Source organism: Anas platyrhynchos, chromosome 18 (genome assembly GCF_047663525.1).
Source record: "Anas platyrhynchos isolate ZD024472 breed Pekin duck chromosome 18, IASCAAS_PekinDuck_T2T, whole genome shotgun sequence".
NCBI classification, from domain to species: Eukaryota; Metazoa; Chordata; class Aves; order Anseriformes; family Anatidae; genus Anas; species Anas platyrhynchos.
This window is the reverse complement of record NC_092604.1, coordinates 9245602-9271646: the sequence shown is the minus strand read 5'-3', so window position 1 is coordinate 9271646 and position 26045 is coordinate 9245602. Positions and strand designations below refer to the sequence as shown.

Genomic DNA, 26045 nt, shown 5'->3' with positions numbered 1-26045 from the left:
TGCAATTTAAATTCACCTGACTGAATCGTATCAGGTGATATGCAGATAATACAGCTGTCGTTTTAGTTGATAAACTCCATCTTTCACCACCAGAGACAGGTCCTACGGAAGCTGTGCGTAGGAGGAAGGTAAACTGAGGTCTGATAACCAGCAAAAGAACTTTAGGTGACAATAACACATATTAGGTAATGATATTTACTTACTAAAAAAAATAAATAAATAAATAAATTACTCATCTGTTTTCAGCAGCTATAAAAATCAACTTCCCCCAGCTCAGCTGTCTAACCTTAAAAGCTCAGTTTAATTGCTTTCTTGCTCACAAGTCTGCAGAGCAGAGTTCAAACAGCTGGTTTTCAATTTGACATTAAGAGCTGGCAGGACACAGGATGGATATGCAGTCTATGCCAGCACTTTACTGCGCTTCCCATCAGGCTTCTTAGCATCTTCCTATTCAGGATCTCCCTTGCTGCATTTTGGGTCTTTTTTTTTTTTAATGACAATGATCATGCACCTGGGGACTTCTTTTACTTAGCTGAAGACTGATGTTTCTTTCCCTCTTTTCTCCCTTGAATCAGTATGTTCTCATAAAATGTGAGAGGATTCCTGCAGAGGCCTCACCAGCACTGAGTAAAGCAGGAGTACCCCCCTTAACTGAAATACTGTGACAGTTCATCCATCCCTCTACACTTGCCTCCTTTGCCAGAGCACAGCACTGGTGGTGATGTTCAGCCCGTATCCAAATGCAATCCACATATCTTTTCTGTGGAACCTCTCCTAGCCAGGTTTATGACATATAAAGCCTTGTAATAGCCTGAAAATGGAGCATAATTCCATGTAGTCCATTTGTTTTTCTAAAGCATCAAGCCATGAATTAATTCTTCTTTCCATGGTGCTTGCAGCCCCTCCCAGCTGGATACCACTTAACAAATTCCATAAACATCTTCTCAAGTTTTCTTCCAAAGCATAAATGAAAATGTAAACCAGAACCACTTTGCAGATAGGTGCAGGAAATAAGAATACCCAAGAGGCTGAGCATCCTCCCGCACTCATTGTGTACAGGCTGAGAGCAGGGAACTGGGGTAATGGCGAAGGACAGACAGAAGAAAGGAAAACAGAAATTATCCTCAAACCGATTAACACAGAATAAAAAAAAAAAAGTGCATTCAAAGTGCATTCTGATTATTTTCATGTGATTTCAGATATTTTAAAAAGGTTTTGTGTATGTCCATATGCCTTTTGCTGAGGAAATGCAGTACATACACTTTGAAATATTGCATCATTAGGAGCTGATGCATTCTCCTTTTGCTTCATTTTCTCTGCTGCAAATCTTCAGGAACACCGGAGCCAGATGTGTTCAGAAGACTTCCTTGCATCTAAAACCATCTGTGACATATTATCCTAAACTGATCTACAGTTCTAGGATTCATAATGAACAGAAACAAAAATGAAATACACAGGGTTGCAGTTAATAACAGGATTTCCTAACAGGAAAAATTGCTAAACGTTTTTTAAATAGTTACTCAGGTTTCTCAAAGTTGTTCAAAGAGTTTTTAGAAGAAATACAGTTGAAAGTTACCATATTATGCATAAATGAACTTGCTTGACCTCCCAGAACAAAGCAGTACATTATTTTCAAGCCCTGCTACAGAAAGCACTGAAGATTGCAGATAAATACCTCATTTGTAGACTGTTCCATGGAAAATTTTCCTTGCAGATCAACTCAAGTTTCTAAACCTGTACTTCAGATTTCTAGAAATGAAGTAAGGAGCTCTGAGGACAGAATGTGAAAAACTGTGTCATTCAGAACGTGGAGAAAAGACATCCGCAGAAAGGCCATCTCCTGTGCTGAAGAAAGTTTCCTTGCTGGATTCCACCTGTACACAGGCTGCCTTCAACAATTATAACCTCAGGCTGTGCCATGACAGACCCAATCAACCTTGCCTGAGCCTTGAACGTGAACGTCAGTCCAAACGCACTGCTGGGCTTCTAGCTGTTCAGGTTCTCACATTTCAGCTAGCACCACAATGAGTTAACCTCGCTCCGACTGAGATCCAACTGTACAGAGTCTAGGTTTCATTTACAGCACATTCGTCAGTTTTTATTTCAGGAAGACAAAAAAAAAAAAAGATCCTTTCACCACTGCAGTTGCTCAGCACAACGGAAATAACAAAAATACAAAATTCCGTTGAACCACATCTGTAACATCACTGATGTTAGAACAACCTTATCTGTTCACACCAACAATGAATTTAAACATAAGTGTACAATGCCAGAAACACTGCTGCAGGACTGCAGTAAAAAGCAGCTGTAAGTACATACACTCTGATCTGCTTAGAGCAGGGTTTTTCAGTGACAGAAAACAAGTAAACAAAAAGCAAGTTGGAAAGAGAACAGGGAGAGCTTGAATAAGGGTAATAATGTAATTCAACATTCAGAAAGCAACTTACATTCCTCAGTTACTCCAGTAAAGATACAGTATGATAACTTTCTCTCTGTTAAAGAGTACATTTATTTGTCAAATAAGAACATTAACAAGATTTGACTGATCACATATAGAATTGCTTAATCTTCTGGATGGACTGTTTCCACCAATTTTCCCAGTGATGAACTGTCACCAGCTGAGATGTACTTTCTTTCTTGATCTGGGCAAACTGCTGCTCAAAGTTATACATGTATTTCTGTAGAAATAACAACAACAAAGGACAAAATTAGTAGCAATAAGACATAATTTTACTTTGCCTAATTTCAAGTCCTATTCAATATCAGATGATTGCATGCAGGAAACTTATTTTCTGCCTTAAACAATAGAAATATATGAACAATGAATTATTCATTGCCTTATGCTGTGTTCATTTTAAATACTTCTGAAATTCCATTATCTACAATATTTAAATTTTTATAAAAATGGAAGATCTTCATCTTCCTTCCATTAGTTCCTGGGATTAAAGAGCTACCTTCTCTAGAGAAGAGAGAGGAAGAGGTGTGCACCTCAAAAAGGACATACTCTGACTCTTCCTAGGACTTTCTAAGTCATCATTATGAACTGAATTATTACAAAGCTGATAAAAATGTACTATACCTAAACAAAAGCTTGTGAACTACCGTAAAAAACTCAAAATATCTTTATTACCGAGTCTGCACTACACATTCAGGAAAACATTACTGTGGCATGTATTTACTAGATGCACACAATCAGTACTCTACCTTCACTTCAGAAGTGTACTGTAACCCATAACTATATACATAAAACACTCATGCAAATGGTGTTTGCCTATTGACTGTGTATTTTATGCTTTTCTATTAAAAATATGTGTTTTAAAAGTGAATTCTGTTCACTAGGAATAAGATTAATTCCAGGACAGATGTGTAAACACCAGTAATTTATTCCAACATGATTTACCATAAGAATACTCCCCTAATTGCTGAACACTACTGTTTCACAAGCTATGGCCAGTGCAAGTCAGAGTCTCAGCTGTATTGAAATGGCATTGTGTAGATATGGTGATCCTAACTACTTTTTGAATTGTGATGCTGAAATGCATTTAATTTTTGACACCATCCATGCTTCTCTGATAAAACAATTCCTCATTGTAATGTATCTGAACAAGAGGGTTCCCTGAAAAAACAACTGTCTGCTTTTTGGCATCACAAAGAAATGGACAACAGAGTGGATTTCTACGCCTGTTGAATATGGCTTTAATGTCTGAAATCGCTGTGTGTATTAAAAACATACCTAGTTATAATTTTAATCTTAAAACAAACAAACCCGTAACAATAACAGCCTCCCCTCTACCCTACACTCCATAACAGTCCTTTCCCACAGACCAACCTTATATACAGCATCTCTTGCTTCTACTGCTGCTACGTGGCCCAGCGTAGTCTTTGCTGTTGTAACTGATGCAGTTTCTTTGCAGATAATATAGTCTGAATTGTCTGTAAGAGTGGTCATGGGTATTCCTGGCCAAGTCCTTAAAAAAAAAAAACAAAACAGATCAAACCAAAATAAAAAGCCATGATAGAGAACGTTAGAATAGAAGAGAGAAGATCATATTAGTTCATACAGCATATTTTAAATGTAAGAGATCTTTTTTTTTTTTTTTTAACTCTTCACTAGAAACTACCCTATTTAGTACAACTTTTTCTTTAAAACCTCCAACGCTCTGCACAGTAAACAGAATCCAAGACTCCTGAGTGAAAATACACAGTATAACAGTATATTCCACAAGTTTGAAAATGGTCAAGTGGTAAATAGTGGTAAGCAAAGTGACACAGCAATAAAATTTAAATGATATTGCTTTACAATATAATACATAATTCACATTAATCTGGATCGATTGCTATTCTTTCTTTAAAATCATTACCCATCCAACCTGCCCCATTACTGGCTAAATGACCTCACTAATGACAAGCATATTATTCAGCAGTTTTAACAAGTGGAGCAAAAGACCTACAAGGACAGTGTCTGATGTCAGTTCAGGGAAGAAAAATTGAATACAACAGTGTTCAGCATCTTCAAATATTACCTGCTCCCACGTTCAATTAACTGTTCAACTTTGCAGATTTCTAGAGGAAGTCCAGCTTCTTTACAACGGATTAACACAGATGTCTTTTCCCTTGGTATTTCACTATCTGAGAGATAATATATGATACACTCAGTGGCAACAAAACACTGGCAGTCATAATATTGTTTTGAAGTAATTATATGCAGTTAGATGCTCTTTACTTTCAAGAAATAGCTTTGCATTTGCATTCGTGCAAATTTTTCCATTGAACTATAGAATACAAACGTCTCCCCTTTCTAGGAAAAGTCTGCTGCAGTCTTTGAGAACGGAGTAGTACTTCCAACACACAATTTCATCTTTACTTACTCGGTACTTGTATGTCATCAATCGTGATACTTTCATCCAATTCCAGAAGCAGCTTTTCTGTGAAGGCAGCTAGTGCAGAAACAAAGTTCTGAGCACACTCAATAGCACAGCCCTGTTGGGACATTGGATACAAGTGAGAGGAATTCCTTTGATAATTTGATCTCCTCTCCTTTTAGTTTAGCTCCAAAAGAACTACACAACTCTCCAACCGTGATGTTTTTCAACAGCTGCAGATCACAGACATAAGGCTCTAAATCGTACGTAAAAGGATCTAAAAAAGTATTTTTCTGTAGTGCTCTCAACAGTACTTGATTACCTAAGATAATGTATAAAAAGTTACAGAGTTCTAGGTATAGCTGCCCTGTAATTGTATATTTGGGTTGAGCATTTAAACCTGATAGAAACAGCAATCTGTAATCACATCCTTCTGCCTGAGCAAAGGCTGTTTTGGAATTCAGGTACTGTGAGCTGGAGTGCTTTCATCAGATACTATTCTGAAAAAGGTTTTATGTGTTTCTATGTTGCGTGTATGCAGAGCTAAGAGGAGGAGATATTATTTAGGAATTAAAAAATATAGTGAGTCTACAGACAGTATAGAATTTTCAGTAAGTGGCCTGAGAGAAATAAAAGAGCTTTACTGATGGAAAATTGACTTTTAATAACGCTAGATGATGGAGCAGGAAACGTGTGTGGAGCAGGAGTGTTTTGATTCTTGAGTGTCTCCTGTGAAGTTCTGTTTATTCAAGTTCTTAATCTTATATGGAAAAATGCCAATTACTTGTGCTAATGAAACGCACACAGTAAAAACACCTTCCAGGCATCTGTCTTCTGCAAGTAAAATAACTAACCAGAGGATGTCACTGTTACTCTAAATGTAGACTTATATCCAACAACTCTACCAGTAAAAGAAAAGTCATCACTTTCTCAGTATGTTCTATGAGTGATACAAAAGATCAGTTAGATCCCTAACAAATCTACGTGCTTGTACATGCACATGTGCATTTATGCATTCATTAAACTGTGTTCAATATATATGTGCTACTGACACATAACTTAAAGATACTGTGTGAACACTAAAACTGAAAACATTTTTCAGTTTACTTTTGATGCAGAGGAAAAAAACTATCCAAAATCTGTTCTTTCCAAATGCAACATCTATCAAGCTCATAGTAAGCCATGGCTTTATAGTTACCCTAAGCATCTCTGTGTTGAGATGAATACCATCAGCTTGGTCTTTTTGCCTTTTTGATTCCTCTTGGCACAAAGCTTCCAGCTGAAGCAAGTTGTCTGGATGCCCCAGGGAGGGACATAACTGATTCTTGTGCACCACCTTTAAGTAAACACATAAGAATGCTTTTTATAATGAACGTGCAATTGAGTCATAATGAAAAAGTAGTAAAATCAAGCATTTTATGTCACAACATTCAGAAAGAAAGAAAATTTGGTTTATTCCTAGGCTGACTAAATAAACCTTGCAGTACAGTATATACCAAATTGTCTGTCCATTGAAGAACAGGGCCTGAGCTCACCTTGTTTATCATTTTCAAGTTATCACAATTAGTAATCCCTTTACCAAGAGGTGAACATAAAATTTTTATAACTTGATATCTGTATTTTTTTTTTCTGAATTTAACTTAATACTCAGAGGGACAAAATCTGAATATACTACTTTGTAATGTCTTCTGTGTGCTCTCCATTATGATTCTGTTACCAGAGTTGATATTACTGAACAAAATGTACCTTTTTAAAAAATACAATAATGATACTTAATTGTCATATGCATATGCAGTAGTACCTACAAATGAGACAGGCATCAGTGCCTATACTGTATGAACTGTATAGCCATACCACAACTTTACTAGCTCTTAAAAAAATTAAGACCTAAGAGTAAAATCACAGAATAGTAAAAGACTATAGAGAGGAAACCTAATGTTGGAAGCAGTGAGAGAAAGGACTGAGTTACTAGAAATACAAAGTTTACAGTACAACTGCAGACTAACTGCAAACACAGAAATAAAATCAGTGATGAGGTCAGCAGTGAGTGATTAAGCAAACAGTGAGAGTAATAAAATGAAATTTTATAATTCTGATGAGTTTAGCATTGTTTACACTGGAAGCTTTCCAGTATGTCCAGGATATGTACCTTCATGCTCTCCCAGTCTTCTAGCTGTTTATTGAAGAGGTGCCGAATGTTACCAGTAGAATTGCTGAACTTCTGCTCATGTTCTTTTAAAAGACTATCAACCGCCAACTGAGAGACATAAGGGAGTTCCTCTTCAAACAATTTCAACTGATCCTGAAATTCTTTTTGGAAAAGGTAGGGATGTTTATGTAACACAGAAGCAGTCATTGTAAGGAAAGAAAACCCAGCCAAGTCGAATGTACACTGCCAGGATCAAACAAGTTGGAATTTTCTCTTTCTGTCCCTAATAGCTCTTTTTCTACATCCCATGATTACAGAAACACACTTGCCAAAAGATGTTAACCTATACAGATCTTTCAACTTACTCCAGGACTCTTTTGACATGCTCCTTGTAACCAGTAATATATTAAAGAGGTTATTGGCCCAATTTCCAGTATTTTACTGGTATTTAACAGGAGTTTTTCCACTGGGCTACATAATTCTTGATTCATTGCAATTTTCAGTGAAATTAAGTCTTAACTGAATTAATTTACCTTTAAGACAGGAGTTGTAGTAATCGTCTGTCTGACTTTGGTATGACAATAGATTCTGTCTGAACATTTCCACACAGTGTTCAAATGTCTCTGGGATATCTTCAGGCATTGGCATTTGACGCTTCTCTTTTTGGTAGAACTCCTTTCAGGAGGTAAAGATAAAACAGGAAAAGGGTTGATAACACATTCAAACAAGTCACACCTACACATATAACAGTAGCAGGGATATATAAGGCTGTCAACCACCTTCTCAAGACCAGTTGTCTTCCTCTGCCTGCACTGTATCAGGAGCTTTAATTCATTGCCTACCTGCTCTTTGAATGGGTAGGGTTTTTGAGACTACAGTGCAGCTTAATTGCCAATTCTGAAAAGATATTATCAGTCCTCTCACTGCTGTACTGCTCTTAACTTGGGTATATGTATTCAAATATTAGTTATTAGGATGGCATTATAGTGTAGCAAGTCCTAATAAGGAATGTTTTGATTACAGATACTTTTACTGACGCTTCAGTATACTTATGACAATTTGGAAAATCTTTTGAAAGGTGGGTATGTGTCACAACTTCATGCTGCTTCTGTCTGATATTTTCTTTTGATGCTGTTAGAATGAATAATGTTGAAATTGCCTCGCCTTTGCAGTTGTTCTGCTATACAACTAGCTATGGATGTTTGTGCTTGTCCCCATGTATTACACTGCCTCAGATTCTGGAATGCTTAGTTGATATTTATAAAGAACCCTTAAATTAAAAATACTGTGTGTCAAACACTATTTCAAAATTAAATGCACTGGTGAAGAAAGTAAAGTTTTTGGACAGCCATGCAAACATCAAAATATAAGTTATTTAGCAGACACAGAAGATATACAACAGCAAAAGTAACTGAAGAACAAAGTTTTTTTTCTTACCTCAGCAAGACAAAGTAAGTTGTTATTACCTGTCCAGAGAATATTCATAATAATCCCCTTAAAAGTACTGAAAATAAAAAAAAGTAATAATAAAAAAGACAATCATACTGTATGGTGATATTTACTGTTTTTCAAATCTTTTGTTCAGGTGCATTTTAAAACATTTCTTGGGGCATATGCAAACAAATACTCTGAATCATAGCATGATTTGGGTTGGAAGGAACCTTAAAGATCCTCTAGTTCCATCCCCTTCCCTGTCAAGGGCAGAGATAGGTAGGGTTGGTTAGTTCCCCCCTCTCCCCAGCACAAGTGATGAATTTCTTACTGTAGATATACTTGACTTACTCAGATTCAGGAGGCTTCTCTCCAAATATTTGGTATCTCTTATCATTGAGAACTGGTCTAGTGTGTTTCTGTATGCTAAGAAGGCAAAAAAATAATTTGAAACTATCCACATGTCCTTTGCTTCTCTGTTCAATTTTTTGAGCCAGTTGTGTGATGGATATAAAATAGAAGAAAAGTTTGAGAAAATGTAACTCCAGAACTAGTATTACATGAAAATATTTTATGATGAAAGAAAAACATTCTCTCCTCAGTGGTTTTTCAAAAGATTTCTGTTGTTTTCACTAATACATTGGCTCACTTCACCAATCTGGACCAAGCTGAAGATATACTATTCAGACACTGGACCCCCAAATTAAGACATATTCATTTAAAAGTCTATATTCTAACAAAGTCGCAATACAAATCAACAGCCAGTGAACAAGGAGAAAAACGTTTTTCCATCCAAAGTCTCAAATAAAATGCAGAGCTGATCACGAGGACATAAGCAGGGAAGAGATTCCAAATGCTAATCACAGGTGGAAAGAAGGCTAATACAAATAAGCATTAAGGATTTCTCAAAGAACAGGCAGCGTACAAAGTTTAGGTAAATTTCTGCACAGGAGTAATTTTAAGTGGGATTTCTTTTCACATCTTACCTTCCTCTTGGCATCTTTTTGCTAATAGATGACTTCTTGGGGACACGAGCTGCACACCTGTAAGTAGCAGAGTTCTGAGGACCTCCATCAGATACATTTAAGTGAGAATTCTTCGGTGTGGGAAGAATTGCTTTATATTTAATAAGAAAAGATGAAGAACATTGTATAAATGACAACTGAAGTCTTTCTTATACAGTTATGCAAATTACATTCTCATTTAAAATTCTTCCTCACAACATTAAGAGGACAACTGTAGGAACAATCATTTCTTACAGATAAAACTGAAGTAGCCTAGCAGCTGTGATAGTGATAAAGACTGTCCTTTGAGGCATGAGCAATATGACTGTGATATAAAATATAAGATAGGTAGGATGGGACTTAAAACAAGATTAATTCAAGGAATAAGAAGGAAAATTAATGGGCTACATCCATAGTCTTGGTGTGAGGGCAACTTTGGAATGCAGAAGGGAAGCTATTTTTGGAAGTAGTTGGTGAAATCAAGCTCTGGAGAAGAAAGACAAGGCAACATGAACATTAGGACAGGAGCAATTTGGATAACCACTGCACCCACCTTTGAGTCAATGATAATATACAGCAGAAAGGACTCCTGATCCCCTACATATTTTCATGACGTCTTATTATTTTCTTTATGCCTTTTTGCTTTTTCTGTAACAAATATGGGTACTTTTCTACTTCATTAAAAACAAAACCACAATACTATCTCATTCTGAAGCTTTCACTGGTTAAGATCCAAAAATCATCATCTTATTGCAAAGTAAAAACAGCCAACACAAAAGGATGCACAATCCTCCCACAGCTAGCACATAAACCAGTGGCCTGGAACAAGCTGGACCTGCTCAATAACATGTTAGAAAATACAGTTTAGATGAATGTAAATAAATTAAAGGAACTGCTAGCATACCTGGTCCTAATGAATGTGAGAAAACATTTCTGTCCGGATTTCGGTCTGAAGATTTTCTCCAGGATGACTTAATTCTGAAACTAAATGAAGAGCTATGTTGCTTTTGAATACCCTGCTACAAGTTCTCTACTCCTACCAGGTGCTAAGTGCAGCTAAATTTCAGACATAATATTCAACTGCTAGGATTACATTTACAACCAACAGTGCAAATGTAGTTACCCCATGAAGGTACTTAATTGGTTAACTGGAATTATGGAAAATATATTTAAGCAAACAAATACTCACTCCAGTAAATTTTGGATAACGCTTACTGCTAAATCATCAACTGCAGACTTTCCCATTCTGCTTGGATTTAACAGAGGAAACTTGACAGGATCCAGCCCCATCATCGTCAATATTTTCTCATCTCTGAGACACTCCGTTCGAAGGGCAAGAGCAATTGGACCTTGTAACGTAACCTCTGCTGCAGGAGGTATCAAGTGCTCCTGAAATGGGCAGAAAATGAAAGCCTGTTGATTGTAGCAGGCAAGTAGTAGTAGCAGTACGTGTAATTGCTGGTTACAAAAGCAGATCGAGCAAACAGACACTATTTTGCTCAACCGGCCAAATCATTTTAGGAGAAATGTTGTTACAGCTACACAACTCTGTGACATTTAGATGCAAAAACATTTGATACAGAAATACGCTATTCCATCAAAAATTTTAGGACAAATTTGGATTTTTTCTTTCGGACCCGTGAAACATGTAGCTATGAACAGTGCTATGCCTTGAAAATAAATGCTTGCAAAGGACTGACCAACTCTTTGTGATGCTGCTTTGACATTTAGTAATCTCAGTGATGACCAATCTAATCAGTTCTGTAGAAGAGCTGACCTAAAGTTACTCTGTCTTCATACACTTTTCTTCATTTGAAAATTCAATACACAGATTCTGAAAAGCCTTTAAAACGTATACAGATTAAAAATCAAAAATTAACTCAAAATTAAATAAAATGTAAGAACTTAAAATACTATCCTACATTATCATACAGCCTTCTTGTATCGACTAGCAGGCAATCGAGATACTGGCTCCTCTTTTTCAGTTCCTTCAACAGTACTTTGGTAAAGTTGTACAACTCTTCAGAAGTCAAAGCCTGAAAGATATGTTAATACAGGCGGTATTTACTAAATCCGAGATTTGAGACATGCTGACACAGTTGCATACAAGTTCATTTGAATCTGTTCTGTCACCAATTTGTTTATGCATATATGGAAGCAATGAGAGTGTATAGAAACTGAGGCTTTTGTTTTGCAAGCAGGAAAGTAAGTAGAAGACCTCCCGTAGCAAAAAATCTATGGCAATGTACTCTTCTCCTCCCAGGCCCCACGATGTGTATAGACATAAGTCTGCCTCAAAAATATAGTTGCTTATTTAAAGTGTGATATATAAAGACTGTCATATATAAAAATGCATGGAGAATCAAATTAATACAATCTCATGCTGTTTAGAACTTACTTCTTTATCTGCAGTAGAGTGAGCACAAGTATCTATCTTCTGATGGAGTTTCTCCAGGTAGGATTTTAATGTCACTGCCTGTAAATTGGAATTTGCTACCTAAAACCAGAAACATATGTTGGTGAAGTAAAATCCCATTTTGGGGAATTTCAGAGACTCCACTTTGAAACCACTAGACTTGTTAGTAAAAACACTCAGTTACTAGTACCCAGAGGAGGAGCTGAAAACAATAATTCACAAAAACAACACTTCATGTCCTTTACTGCACCATGCAAAAATGCCCGTCTATTCAAATATACATGCTCAATGTGCTGCAAGACGAAAAAGTGCTAGTATAGCTGCAGCTGTAGTAAAGCCATGGTTTAGGATGAGAAAGCCAGAAAATGGATTTGAATTGACACAAAAAGTTACATAAGTCCACTCTGAACTCAGCCAAAAATCTCTTAAATGTAATAAAAGATGAACAATTAAAATTAATATAAACGAAGCTGTGATGTTTCAGTTTGTACCTCTGATTTGATTTGCAGCTGCAAATTTGTCAGAAGCTGCCGGATCTTCTCCATAAAGACTCGATTCATAAAGAGATAACGGAACTTCGTTTCAGCCTGGTTGATAAGTTCAGTAGCCTTTAAAAATGTCAGAAACAAGAGACATGATAATTTGTTTTCACTTTTTTCAACTTAAGTAATAGAACTTACCATTTCTACTTATTTTTTCCATCATGTAGTTGTCACAGAATTAACTAGAACAGTATTTATAGTTCCAGTCTGGGAGCAGGCTGATTATAAATCACATTAAATATGCCAATATAATACATAACTTGAAAGAGTGAAGCTCTGCACACACCTGCTCCAAACAGCTCGATTCCATTTTCTCCATATCAGCCATGATTAACTTTTCGAATGAGTTAATACGTTCACTTTCTTTCTGAAGATGCTTGCTGAAAGACTGTACCTCTTCAGAAGAAAAATTGCCTCCTTCACTAAATAATCTGAAAGCAACCAGCAAAATCAAAAAAATTGACTGAGTCTTCCTTTACTTAAAGAGTATTTTGGATAAGCAGTACATAGATATCAAAACAAATGTGATGAAAACAGTCTAATCATTGTGGCTTAATTTTTTTTATACAAACATATAGCAAAACAGATGAGTAACAAAAACATTCATTTTACTGTTCTGACTATATAACAAATGCTAATACCCAGAAATAGATGACTATTTATAAGCATTCCTCCAGTGAAATCTTTATACCTGCAAGCTTTGAGAAAATCCACATTTGAATCTCTTAATTTTCCTACAGCTTCCTCCAAATAGTTCCGATAACTCCTCAGGGAAACCTGGATGACTTCCAGATTATTAAGGAGCTCTGAGTGCAGACTGTTGCTGAAAGAAACCAACCTAGCAGCAAATAATAAAACACAGGGAAAATGCATTGAAAGAGGAGTGCATGTTATGGTTCAGAGGCTGCTGGTTAAAAGACATCAATCAAATCTGAGAACTTGGGAATATTTTAGTATTCTGCAAATGACTCACTGAACACTGAATGTTTTGATGAACACGCAGACAACAACAGCAAGCAGTTGAAGACTACCCTTCAAAAGCAATTAGTCAATTACTATTACTGTACAAGTTCAATAAAACTGATAAAATCTAAATAGATGAAACGGTTTTCTACTTTAAGACCACCATCACCTTGAAAATATTTGAAAATTGTCATATATTCAGCAGCAATTTTAGTTTAGTAGAAAGAAAACAAATTATTTTCATTTTTAGAAGTTTCATGAGGCATTCTTCACTGAAGAGTAATAATCACACAAATAAAAGAGACTTAGAACACAAGCCAGGAACTGGGAACATCCCAGAAAGCAATCAGGAGTGTTTAAGTCTGGAATTTCACAGCCAGTATGACCTGAGGCACACTTACTTCTCAGTCATAGGAGCAGTGAGGAAGACTGATTCTATGTCATGGATCTGAGAATTTAAGTTTTTGATGATGTCATTTTGCTGATCGCAAAATTTGAGGAATTCAGCTCTCTCCTTGTTCAGAGCTTCCACCACACCTGCACAGTGGCACTCGAGACGCTTTTCATGAAGTAATAGCTCCGCTGATAAGGAAAGAAATTTTACAGTATGGTCATTATTCCCTGTTTACTATGGAGTACCACAACCACTATTATCAGAAGCAGCAGTAAAATAAAATGAACTAGATCTCAGAGCAGCTTAAAAACATTAGTAAAATAGACACGATCCCGTTTCTTTGACTTTTCTCCTGTTTTTGACTTATGTCCCTGACAGCTCCTAATTAATTCTATTCAAATCACAAATGCCTTTTGTTTGCCCTAATCTCTTTTCTTTTTCCTTTACTTTTGGTCACTGCTGACATCTCCTTTGTCTTTCCATTTTCAGTCTTGTAACGAAAGTAAAGGTAAAGGTAAAGCGTGGTTTGTTTGTTTTTAATGGAAATTGCTGTTCTTGCTATTTTTGTGGGAAAAAAAATCACTTTTGGTCTTCCTTTTGGAAAAACATTTGGGTAAACCAAGAGTGAGCCAATCAACCTCAAAAAAAAAAAAAAAAAAAAAAAAAAAAAAAAAAAAAAAAGGCCAGGATTTTTCTTAGTTAATATGCTAAAGACCAACAAACCTGCCTTAAATCAAGTCTCCTTCCAGATCCTCATACAAGACAGATTTCTCAGTGGCCAATTTGTGCCTGCTCAGCAATATTTCACACAGGTAATTCTTTCCTCTCCTGTATTCAGAAGCCCAACCTCTGCGTTTCATTTGTTTTCTATAACACTTTTTTTTTTTTGTACAGTGCAAACACTTGCTAAATGAAATGAATGAGCAGTCACAAGCATTGACAATGTAAACAATGTTCTACAGCCACAATCAATTCATTGATTAGGGTAATTGCTGAAGGTATTGCTGAATATTCCCATAACATAGCACAAATAGGCATGAGCTATTGATAAGAAACATCTTTTTAAAAAAATATGAGTAACATTGGACTGAGAATTAGTACAGTCATCCTATAGTCATCTACTACAGAGACACCTAACACTGAAACGGATTTTGGTCCACCTATGATCATCTCTGAATGAAGGCAGGTAGTGCTCAGAGTAAAAAAGTAGGTACCAGCTCTAACATTGTAGATATTTGTCTCTATATTCTCCTGCCTTTGCTGATGCAAGAGAAGATGCTGCTGAAGTTCTGAATTCAGCTCCTCCTCCTTGGCAGCTACAGTAGCCCAGGAATTGGATAAGGACTCTGCAAACCATTTCTCCAAGTGTTCAAAAAAGCAGAGGCGAATCCTATGATTAAATAATATATATTACAGGGAAGAACAGCGAATAATAAACAAAAATGCATTAAATATATTGACTCTAAGAATTTAACTTCCAGCTACAGGAAGGTATGGTTTCATGACTATTTGCACAATACTGGTACTACTCATTTTGTCAACAGAAACTATAAATAATATTACTATGACTGAGTCAGAAATCTTGTAATGTTTTTTGAAGTTCTGTTCCTATTCTACATTAATGAAGGCTGAGATAAAAAAAAAAAAAAAGAACTAGGATAAAAGCATGGAAGAGTTTTTGAGCTGGAATCATACCACTGAGTGCCAGATATTTTAACTTCATGGCTCTGTAGGGAGCTGGGGCAAATTACCTGCCTTTCTGTGCCACGTTTACTCATTAAATACATTTCTGTACAATAGGAATGCTCTGTAAGAGGCTTGTACAGTACATCTAAGAGCAACGTATAAAGAGCATTGTCAAAAGTGTCTTTTATTTTTAATCAATTAATAAAAGAATGCATCAAAATATTTAAATAATTTTTGCATGTTTAGTCTAACATTTCTTCCAAACACTGACATTTTTTTTACTACCTAAAGGGAAAGAAAGAACATACACAAGTTTTATACTAACCGTTTCTTCAGCTCTACAAATACATTTTCTTTGATAAGTACATGTTCCAGGTACACAGGAAGTGATTCTTCTTCCTCATACTTTGTAAAATAACTCTCTGGGATGTCAGTCTTTTCTGCCTCTTCAGCTCCAAGAACTGTGTAAATGTTTCCACTTGAAGTGGAAAAAGTCTCAGTAGCAATTTCAGAGATTTTCACCTCGCTGCTCTTGAACACATCCTAAAAAAACAACTGGGAATCATCAACTGTTACCTCTGAAACAACTATTTTAAAGTAAATGAAAAAAATAAAATGAAAAAAGTAAAAATAAATCACAGTGTTCAAGCTAATGTAAGATTCCTAAAGACACTAGAAACAACGTTGTTTCCGAATTTGGACAAACTCATACAGAGAATATTTTTGCAAGTCTCAATAGGCAGAATCATCAGTATTTTGAAAGGTTTCTGTTATGGTAATAAATTGCATTCATGTAACTAGAGACCTGAAGAACTAATACTTAGATACAAAGATAGACACATAAACTAAAGCTGCTGAAGGTGTGGTTTATTTATTTATTTATTTAAAAGGATAAAAGTGGTGTATAAGGAATGTTTGTGAACTGTTTTATAGACCCATTAGTAGGATCTAGAATTCTCATGGTCCAGAAATAAATGAAAACAGTTAAGACCAATATGTGCTCTGTGTAAAAACAAAACCTACTCTATTTTTTCCCCTCAGCAAGTAGACAACTTCCTACTTGCCATGATGTGCAAAACCTCCATCGCTTTCAAAAGTTCTTGTTCCCAAACCTGTGAAAAGCTTACCGCCTGTTCTATATCATCAGTTTCATCACTCTCTTGAAAAATTCTCTCCCCATCTTCTTGTTTCTCTGTTTCTTCAGTTTCCCACGCAAAGATCTCCTCATTCTCAGCTCTGTTTGTTTCTTCATTTTGTTGTTGAGAGCTATCCATCTTCTGATTTTCTTCATTTTCTTGCACAACACTCTCAGCTTGTTGCTCCACCAGACTTTCAGCTTCCAGAACCTCAACTAATTATTTCCAGTTAAAGCAAAGTTTTACTAGTCATAATACATAGAAGCACAGATTAAAAACAAGCAAAAAAAGAGTTATTTGTATCATCGAGGAATTACCTTGACCTTGAAATACGAAGTCTATTTTTCCTTCCAAGTTCTAAAAGCAACAAGAGCAATAAAAAATAAAAATAAGGATTTGCTTGCTTGTAAGGAATTCAGATTCCTTCTCAAAATATATCTATTTCATTGATATAAAAGCAGTTTGGTCCTATGGCCAAAGCAATGTTTCAGTTTATGTAATAAAAATTTTAAAGCTGATGTAAAATTTCCCCAAAGTGAAAAATTAATACACCTGGAAGATTTTAAAACAAAAGGAGATTGTCTTCTTTTTACCTGTTTGAAGATTTCTTTTACATTAAAATATTTGCTGATAGATACACTGTAAGAAATCAATTCCTGCAAAATAGCTTCTGGGTATGGTGTTACTTTATCCACCAGAACTTTGTTGAATGTCTCATACCTGTCAAATTTAAAGTCGTTGTTTAATAGACTCTAGCATGTATAGAAATAAAATGAAATATGACTACTATGTCTTTAAATCCAAGTTTAACTTTTTAATTCATATGATCAATCCTTCAGGCTAGAATCAACTATTCTACTGTATTTGTTCAGCCTGAACACAATCACAACCTGGCTTGTTGGTAAAGATTAGTTCATTATAAATACATAAGTGAGCAAAAATTAAGAAATATTTACAATAAAGTCTTTCAGAACTTTCATTTTGGATGGGAAACCATTCAAGAAACATAACAAAGATTGCCAAAAGACTTTGGCTATCTGAGAGTTATTAGTAACTTCTATTCCTTACCCTTCTGAAATAGATCAAATCTGTGAGCCCAAAGCACAGCTGATGGCACAGATCAACTTTGTGATCCCCATGATTCAAGAATCTGAACTACGGCTTCTATCTTCTGAATGAATAACGATTGTATTGGCATGAATAACTATATAACAGTACTGATCCAGCATATTTTTAAAACAGTATCAGTATTTGTTGGGTTTTCCTTACTCCTGCTTCTGAAGTGTAGGTATTGTTTGTCTTAACCTTGTTCAATATGGAAATTATTTTATTTTACATCCTTACAGGAAGTAAGGAGAAGTGTTTTCCTTAACATTAGTGCATGAATATGACCTAAATACAACCAAATTAGAATGCAGTTTACTTACTAAGTTTGCACTACAAAATTCATACCTAGCTCTAATGTCATTCAAAGAAGAAAGGGCATTCTCCAAAGATTTCTTCAGCTTTTTTTCAGAGCTCGCTGTTCTCATTTTATGCAGAATTATATCCAGATTATTTTCCATCATCTAAGACCACATAAAAAGAACACAGTAAAAAAGATTTAGTAATTATTAAAAAGCTTCATAACTATTTAGGATTCAAATAATTAATTTCAAGCATGTATCCAAAAATGTACTGGACAGAATTAAACTAACATGTAGAAAATCCAGCATAAATGTTAATGCTTATGCTTTTATACCAGGTATTTTGAATTCCAAAGGCTTCTCTGCATTAAGAAATCCTTTCCTTAAGTCATACTACATTTTTATTTTATGTTTATACCTGTATTAATTTATTCTGTTTTTGTCTGCATTCATCTAGTTTCTTCTGAAGTTCACCTTCCTGCTTGGACAGTTCAAGTTGATGGACATCCCAGAGACTACTGGCCTCTTGAAAATATCTGTACAGGTCTCTACAGTTCTGCTCATTCTGTTTAGCCAGCTCCTCAAAGTCTCTCTTAAAAAAAAAAATAAAAAAAAAAATCAGATTTAAGTGAACTGGATACTATAAAACTGTTTGCTGGAAGTTGCACTTACGGACTCTCCTTCCTGAACCATGTAAAACTTGTTTTACATATGGGATAGGTATTCAATCACACTATGGACCTCTGTCTAGTATGACATCAATAGCCTAAGATGCACATAGAATTTTAGGCAGTAGCACATGAAGAACAGAATATTCCAAAAGAACAATAAAAGTAGATGTAATAAACATACATCCATATTCTTCAGTTCTTCTTCAAACTGACTTTGTAGTTTCTCAGTCCACTGAAGGAAGTCAGAATTCACGATTTCTTCAGCCTCCTTTTGTGTGCAAACATTCAAATTCAACAGTTTATTCTGAACGAAAAGAAGGTTAAGCTATTGACATGCATATAATCTAACATAAAATATTGTGTGGCTTTTAGAGAGTATGGTTAAACTTAGTATTTCTTAATTTCTTGTGAATAGATAGCTCCAGAAATAGCATCCAAAAATGTTACTTTAAGTTGAACCTATACTATTCACGTGTAATCTGAGGAGTTGCTACATTCATCTTATGTTAGCAGGTTGATGGTCCCATATTGTACTTTATTAACAGTACATCAGCTTTAGAAAATGAATGCATACTAAAATTGTTTGTACTTCATGTAGCTTCATTAACCAGGTTTCTCACAATATTTCACAGAAAGGATTCAACCCTCGTATCATATTCTGGTAGTAAGCAGTACAATTTTATTTGGACAAAGATAAACTGAGCAGAGATGAGAAATTTCTTCCAAGATAAGACAGATTCAGGAAAAGGGTGAGGGTTCTGACCCTGAGTCCTCTAAATGAAGGACTTCTTTCATTACTGGCAGTTGTTATTGCTTTTACACATTTCTAGTACAAATACCACAAGGTACTGTGAAACAAAATGGACAGTAGGTTTTCTAGAGGGTAGAACTAATTTAACATTTGCTGGATCCTCAAGCCCATAGTATTGCAACAACACATTGTATACTTTTACCAAGAATCTTTCCAAGAATTCACAAAGCTATGATACTGACCTTGTATAGCTGCACTTCTGCCAAACATTTTTGCTGGACTGTCTCATGCTGGGTACGAATTTTCATCATACACTGCCTATTGTGGGCATCTGAAGGATATGGAAAAGAAACCACTGTAAAAAATGTCATTATTTCTCAATGCAGTGTGAAATGGAAACATGAAGGAGGACCTGTGCTGAGCCTCAGCACAGCCAGTGTGCTCCAGTAGTGTCTTCAGACCTGTATGATATTATCAGTCAGTAAAATGAGACATTTTTACACAAATCTTTTTATCATTATGCTTAAAAGCAGTGAGTTATTTATAGCCACTACCAACATCTTTGCTACAATACAGGCTACAAACATTAAGAGGGCACATGCTCTGGTGAAGCAGAAGGTAGACACAGAGGGAAGGCATACTACAAGACAAAGGAATAATCTCATATACTTCACCTTTTATTCTACAAGAGATAAGTATTTTTCTATGACTGAGTACTGATCTGGACTAAAATAACCTCATTTTTTTCTACAGATTGATTCTAACCAAGTCAATTCCTGCAAAACCTTGCTAAGCAAACATGCTTGTGGTGGCAGAAGGGAGGCAATGCAACAGAAATCTTACTGGAGCCATATTGCTAGCTCATAGCAATTTAGGTACATGGGAAAACAGGGAACAAAGAATATTCCAAAGATACTTTCAAACCACCAGTCTGACTCATTCCTGTTAGGAAAAAAGAAGGAACTGCTTGAATTCCAAACATTTTCGTGACATGTGATTTTCCAACTTACCCATACTTTGGTTTAAATTCTCCAAAGATTTGTACCATTCATTAACTTCATCTTGCGTACACGCTGGAGGCAACAAATCACTATTGAAATAGGAAACAAGAATCAGATACTTTCAAATATAATCCAGTCAGTTGAAACTATGAATCAGTCAAAACTATGTTAAAACTATGAACCAGACTACTCAGCTTTATCTCATTTGCAGCCAAATCAGCAATGAAAATAAAACAAGCTGGCTGCTGTTTTCCAAGACCACTGTTTACTGACAATGAACTGGATGTACCTAGTTGCTACATACATTATAACAGAAAAAAATGTTTGAAAATTGTAATACCTTAATGCAATATTGTAATATTTTTGTCAGAATAGATAGAATTGAAAAATAGCAGTATGAGCTTTCTTTCAATGCTCCTTTCTTCATAATTATCCAAGTTAAACTCTCATTGAGAAATGCTGTGACAATACCACCAATTTTTACGTATCTGCCCATTCTTCTTTGCCACTTTCTACTATGTTTCAAGTGTCAGTAAGGTTTACTTGTGTTTCTGCATTTCAAGCCTTTGATAGTCCTCTATTATTTTAATAGGTGCTTTGGAAACCAAACATACATTTTTTTTCCATTAAAAAGAACTTTACAGAAGACGTTTAAGCCCTGCCTTACTGCTGTGTTGTACAATTGTGCAGTGAAATGGAGCAAAGTTAATTCTGTAGTGGAGCTCTCTTATTAACTCTTCCAAGAACTCTACTTTTCTTTGTTACTGTACTCTCTTCTGTCGTACACAAGGTGCTGCAGAATTTCCAGTCTCTTATCATTAAGTAAAATCTGTCCATTTATCATAGTTTCCATTTCTGTTTTCACCTCTGGGGGATTCTGTATTTCTTCATTTACCACAAATTCTCTGTACAGTGGAAGAAGAACACAGTTAATAAATATCTGTTTGGAAAATTAAAAAAAAAAAAAAAAGCTAAATTATTTTTATGTGTTTTTTATAAGATAAAAATAGCAACATACTACTTTTTATAGAAAACACAAATCACAAATGAACACTAGCCATTTTGTGCTGTTCATACTAAAAAATATAATCTGTTATAAAATTTCGTACCTGAAACTCCGAACTATATAGTTCTTTTGTGTGAGCTTCCAGTTCTTGACTCTGTCTTTCCATTTCAGTCGAAATGATAATTCCCTTTTCATCTCTGATTTCATTAGATTAAAGAACAGCTTGGAAATTGCCCTCTGGTTAGCCAACAGTGCTCTGTTAATCAGCTGTGTATTAAAATATATATATAAACAGCAGCATGTGACAGGAAAAAAATTGCTAGCTCTATGTCAGACTAAGGAAAAAAATACAAATGACAAAGAATACCCTGCAAAATAGAAACATTCTCCTATAAGGCAGTAATTGATTGGTAGAAATGATGAATTTCAGTTTGAAAATGAGGAAATAAAAGGATTCTTAGGTATATTTCAGCTTGCTCTCTTCTTACAGGTAAAACTGACTCTCGGTATAAAAAGACTTACCATAGCCTCATTGTTTATGAACCTATAAATATCAGCTGGTAAGAAGAAGGAAATTTCCTCCAGCATCACAGTGTACTTCCTTAGTACATCTGTTATCTGCACAATAAAAAAATAAAGAACACACACACAGTTTGTAATTGCTTACCTTAGGGTACTGACATTTCAATTATACCAGTGAAATTTTTTTTCCTGAAAATACCTTCAATTGGCTGATATTTTGAGAAGTGAATATTAACATACTGATTTTAATTTATTAGCACTGATTCATAAGAATAATTTTTAAAAATACGTTTTATTACTTGACTGATTTCTCTCTATTATCTCTTATTCTTGAGAGCTCTGCAGATAGGCTGCAAACTGAATTTGAAACAAATAAAACAACTTCCCTTCTGACATCTGTAGTGAATTCACCAATGTTTGTTTTAAGCAGACAAGAAATTTATGAAACCTGATCATCTCCAGTATTTTTCACAACTACTCGAACACAACAGCTACTCTTGGACCTATTCAACCTATCCACGTCACAAGAGAGGACAAATTGACACAGGTAAAGCAGACAACTTTTGTTTGCCTACAAGGACAAAGCAGTAAGGACTTTCTTATGGACTAGCCATTAATGTATCCAGATGCACTGTAATGTCCAGTTACTTTTATTGCTCACCTTCAGAATAGAATCCTGACCATTAAGCCTGACCACAGTTCAACCTAAATAACCCTGGAAAAGCACAAAAGCAACTCAGACACTCCTTGCAACATTACTGCAGGTATTTGTAGAAGAAAACACTTTGTAACTGGAAAAGAACTATTTTTTCCAGAATATTGAGAGAATGACATATTGTTAAAAAGGCAGTAATTGCCTATACATCAGAACCTGGCGGGCATCCTTGACTCCTGTGGAAATAAGCTACTCTTTGCTCTGTGTCCAGTATTATAAACAAATACTAATCTTATGCTTACTTAACAGCTATTAAAACTACACCTCACTTTGTCAGTTCGACTCCATTCAACCTTTTTTAGGGTTTCATCCAATTCCCTTACGCACTTCTTTCTGGCCAAGGATTCCTGCTGAATGGTGGTCCACAGTTCTTCCAAACCCTGCAAGAAGGATTTACTCTCAATCTCACTGAAAAACTAAATATGAAAAAAAAATGCTTTCTTATCTTAAAACTACAGCAAGACATAGGGAGGTATATCACACTGACCAAGTAGACAGCAGAAAGATAATGGCAAGAGCTGCCTTACTTCAATTGGGAAGCCTTCCACAGTAGCATCAGTCTTTGTAAACAGAATTTCAATTTTTCTATCAGATTCCATCAGTTTTGTCAAAAACAATTTTCCAGGCTCCAAAATCAAGGGTTCTATTTCCTAAAAAAGGATGGAAGTCAGTCTCATCTTTTGAACGTTAACCCTGGACTTTAGTATAGTATTCTAGACAGTCTGGATTGCAAAATCTTGTCTTACCCTGGCAATGCAAGCAAGCTCATGATACATTAAGGTTACTGCTTCATCATGACGGCCTTGCCTGCGTTCTGACAGGAGTTCCGTGATATTGCTCCTGGTTTCCTCGGGAACTGTCAAGAAAGAAATTATGAAGATGAAGTTGAAAGCTGTTGCTGCAAAAAACACATACTGTGTGCATACACAATAAATCACTAAATCAACACTTTGACCTCTAGTTTGTGCAGCAATTACCATGTCTGAAAGCTCTTCATAGGAAGGGAAATCTATGCAAATCTAGGTTAAAAGTAATATAGCATATTCCTAAGTTTCCTTTGACTTTATTGATTTGTGGGTTTCAGAAAGATAAAAGCATGGAAGCTATGAACCAAGTTCAGCTATAATGCAGAAAACTGCAATTTCCAAGAAATAAATCTGCTTATATCATAACTACAATTTACCTTCTAAACAATAATTGTGGTTGATTGATAATTTCACTTATTTTTTTTCTTCCGTGAGTAGACTCTTTGTCTTCAAAATTACATACAAATAATTGAAAAGATGTCAGGTCATTTCTGAGCTTGATTTTTTACCTTATTCAGCTCAAATCACTATATGTATAGTGGCTCCTAAAAATGCAAATTAAGTATCTGACATTAAGGAAAATAAATTTTACCAACAAAATCAGGTAGGGCTCTGACTTCCTCAGCTGCAGTTATATCTTCACTTTTCCAAGCCTTTTGAAATGTCGTAGCTTCCCTGAAACAGAGAATAAAACTTGGAGTTGTACTAAGTAAGTACAGATTTGCAATTCATATAATATTCTATTCAATTATCTTAATCTAACATTTCTAAATGCTCCATTCAAACTTCAAAGAACATGGTGTGAAGAATTAATGTTGCTGCTTCTCAAATGATTTAGACCAAGTAATCATTAGTCCTCAGTTCATCACAATATCAGATCTCACACATTGGCATAAAAGTAATAAACGATAGATTTAATACATGTAAACTACAGAGACATACATGTTATCTCTAACAGGTAAAAAATCTATGTAAGAAACAGCAAGAAATGTAGAAACAGACTTTATCTGCCCACTGATCTTCCTATCAGTTAGGGCACTGTGCTTCTTGACAGAAGTGGGAATAAAGGTGTCATTATTCAGCAGAACAGTTAGGGTGAAAAGGATGGAGGCACTAATTTATTTTTTTGCTTATAAATGCAGCTCAGAGCAGAGCATTATTAAAAGGCAGTATGAATTCCATTAAAACGAGATTCAGGCCAACTAAATTTAGGAAAACTATTCAAACATACAGGAAAACAATCTACTTAACAGTAAGAATATTATTACATAATCTTAAAAATATAGTTCAATAATATATAATTGGCTGTATCAGATATACAGCTTAAAATAATGCAATAATAAAATAATAATAAAATAGCTTTTAAGAAGAAAAGCCATACAGATAGGCCAATAGAAATATTAGCGTGCTAATTTGAATTTTAACAGGCACCAACTCAGAAAATACATTGTACAACTGGCAGAAAGGAGACAAGATACCACAAGCAGTTAGTGCTACGACCAAGAATTAGGAAGCATCCAGTTCCCAGGGCGAATCTTAACACTTCATGCCCACAATCACAAACACACGATCGGGTATTTCTGCTTCTGTTCTATACCTGCATGGTGGTGGCCTTGCTGGGAAGTCTTCGTAGGGCACTCCTCCAGCCCCCTTCTGCTGGTTACACGGTAACGGCTCTACCTCAGTCGAAGTTTCTGAATCCCTAACCAGAGAGACCCTTCTGCTCTTTATAGAAGCCCTATACTTCCTCCTTACTTCATCCAAAGAGCGTACTAATTGAACCTTCAAAAAACCATAATCAAAAGTTAGAATTCTTTCCAAAGCTACCGAACAGAGAATAAGAAAATTATTGATAAAAACAGTGGGGTAAAGGTGGCAGAAGAGAATGATAAAATAATAAATTCTATTTAGCACATGCATGAAGATTTTCATCCAATACTATTTTCAAAATGAGAAAAAAAGAAAATAACTGTCCCCTCTCAGGAAAATTGGAGCAAACTGAATTGCGTGGCTGGGGAATGGTTAAAAGGAAAGTCAATGACAGAGACAGAAAATCCATCTGGCTTACTAGGCCTTGTCTTATAACATTGTGTTATGATTCTGCATTTAATATGTCTTGGTATCCAGTGAAGACGCACAAACACTCAGATGCACCAGGAAGGACATGCTGAAGGTAACTATTTTCTGCTAAAGCAAACAAAACCAGCACAGCTGACATTCACCTCTGCTTTACCACCACCACTTTAGAAGCCAACAAGCTGAGCAGCACAACTAACTCAGCTTTTCCCTGCCTTGTCCTTTTGCTGTTCTTTACCTCATCTTCAAAGATCTGCGTGTAGACATCACCAAGGGGAACGAGGCACACAGCCCCCACCGGCTGCATGGGGCCGGTGCTTGGATTTACGGGGAGGAGAGCGACCCTCCGGGCCTCAATGCTCCTGGCAGCGGATCCACACGCTGGTCCCAGTTTCAGCCCCTGCTCATGGAGCAGCCCGGGGGCTCCTTGCTCCTTCCCTGGCCGCAGAAGGGAAGGAGCAGAGTGTCAGGCCCCGTTGCCATGGCAGCACAGAGACATGGCCGCCAG

At 35.8% G+C, this 26045-nt stretch overlaps 2 protein-coding genes and 1 long non-coding RNA gene across 5 annotated transcripts in view; 1 reads left to right on the top strand and 2 right to left on the bottom strand.

The window, feature by feature from the left end:
• Positions 1 to 2551, bottom strand: part of GBGT1 (globoside alpha-1,3-N-acetylgalactosaminyltransferase 1 (FORS blood group)) — an 11838-nt gene extending 9287 nt beyond the window's left edge. Inside the window, exons 1-2 of one of the 2 annotated variants that reach the window (XM_013093697.5) lie at positions 1676 to 2551; positions 692 to 811 (exon numbers count right to left, since the gene is read on the bottom strand). The gene's annotated coding sequence lies outside the window, so the exon portion shown is untranslated. The remainder of the gene's footprint in view (positions 1 to 691; positions 812 to 1675) is intronic. The other variant, XM_005013261.6, reaches the window with a different exon arrangement.
• On the bottom strand, positions 2540 to 26045 carry CCDC180 (coiled-coil domain containing 180). The gene is made up of 36 exons (XM_072025379.1): positions 25776 to 26045; positions 25059 to 25243; positions 24054 to 24136; positions 23402 to 23511; positions 23183 to 23305; positions 22925 to 23035; positions 21941 to 22036; positions 21522 to 21685; positions 21165 to 21317; positions 20422 to 20501; positions 19654 to 19742; positions 18842 to 18964; positions 18408 to 18581; positions 18036 to 18151; positions 17177 to 17303; positions 16901 to 16940; positions 16575 to 16798; positions 15773 to 15990; positions 14976 to 15151; positions 13769 to 13949; positions 13096 to 13242; positions 12691 to 12835; positions 12354 to 12470; positions 11845 to 11943; positions 11369 to 11482; positions 10636 to 10835; positions 10351 to 10430; positions 9429 to 9558; positions 8794 to 8868; positions 8449 to 8515; positions 7545 to 7686; positions 7012 to 7172; positions 6061 to 6198; positions 4869 to 4980; positions 3830 to 3968; positions 2540 to 2678 (listed from the first exon to the last, which is right to left on the bottom strand). The coding sequence occupies exons 1-35, from the start codon at positions 25842 to 25844 to the stop codon at positions 3946 to 3948; spliced, it is 4392 nt and encodes a 1463-aa protein (XP_071881480.1). The 5' UTR covers positions 25845 to 26045; the 3' UTR covers positions 2540 to 2678; positions 3830 to 3945.
• LOC110351610 (uncharacterized) lies at positions 4997 to 18580 on the top strand. 2 transcript variants are annotated; one of them, XR_005269841.2, is made up of 4 exons: positions 4997 to 5125; positions 7105 to 7185; positions 8035 to 8089; positions 18447 to 18580. It is a non-coding gene; the product is annotated as an uncharacterized lncRNA (long non-coding RNA). The 2 variants fall into 2 exon arrangements; XR_002399257.4 differs by lacking the exon at positions 7105 to 7185.

Bases quoted from the DNA above. Each gene is read 5' to 3' on its own strand.
- CCDC180 (XM_072025379.1), bottom strand. From the start codon at position 25,844: ATGCAGCCGGTGGGGGCTGTGTGCCTCGTTCCCCTTGGTGATGTCTAC. The intron at 23,512-24,053 runs GTAAAATTTATT...CTTTCTTGACAG, and splicing joins AGCCCTACCTGATTTTGTTG to TTCCCGAGGAAACCAGGAGC. The intron at 18,152-18,407 runs GTATAAACATAA...ATGTGGTCTTAG, and splicing joins AACAGAATAAATTAATACAG to ATGATGGAAAATAATCTGGA.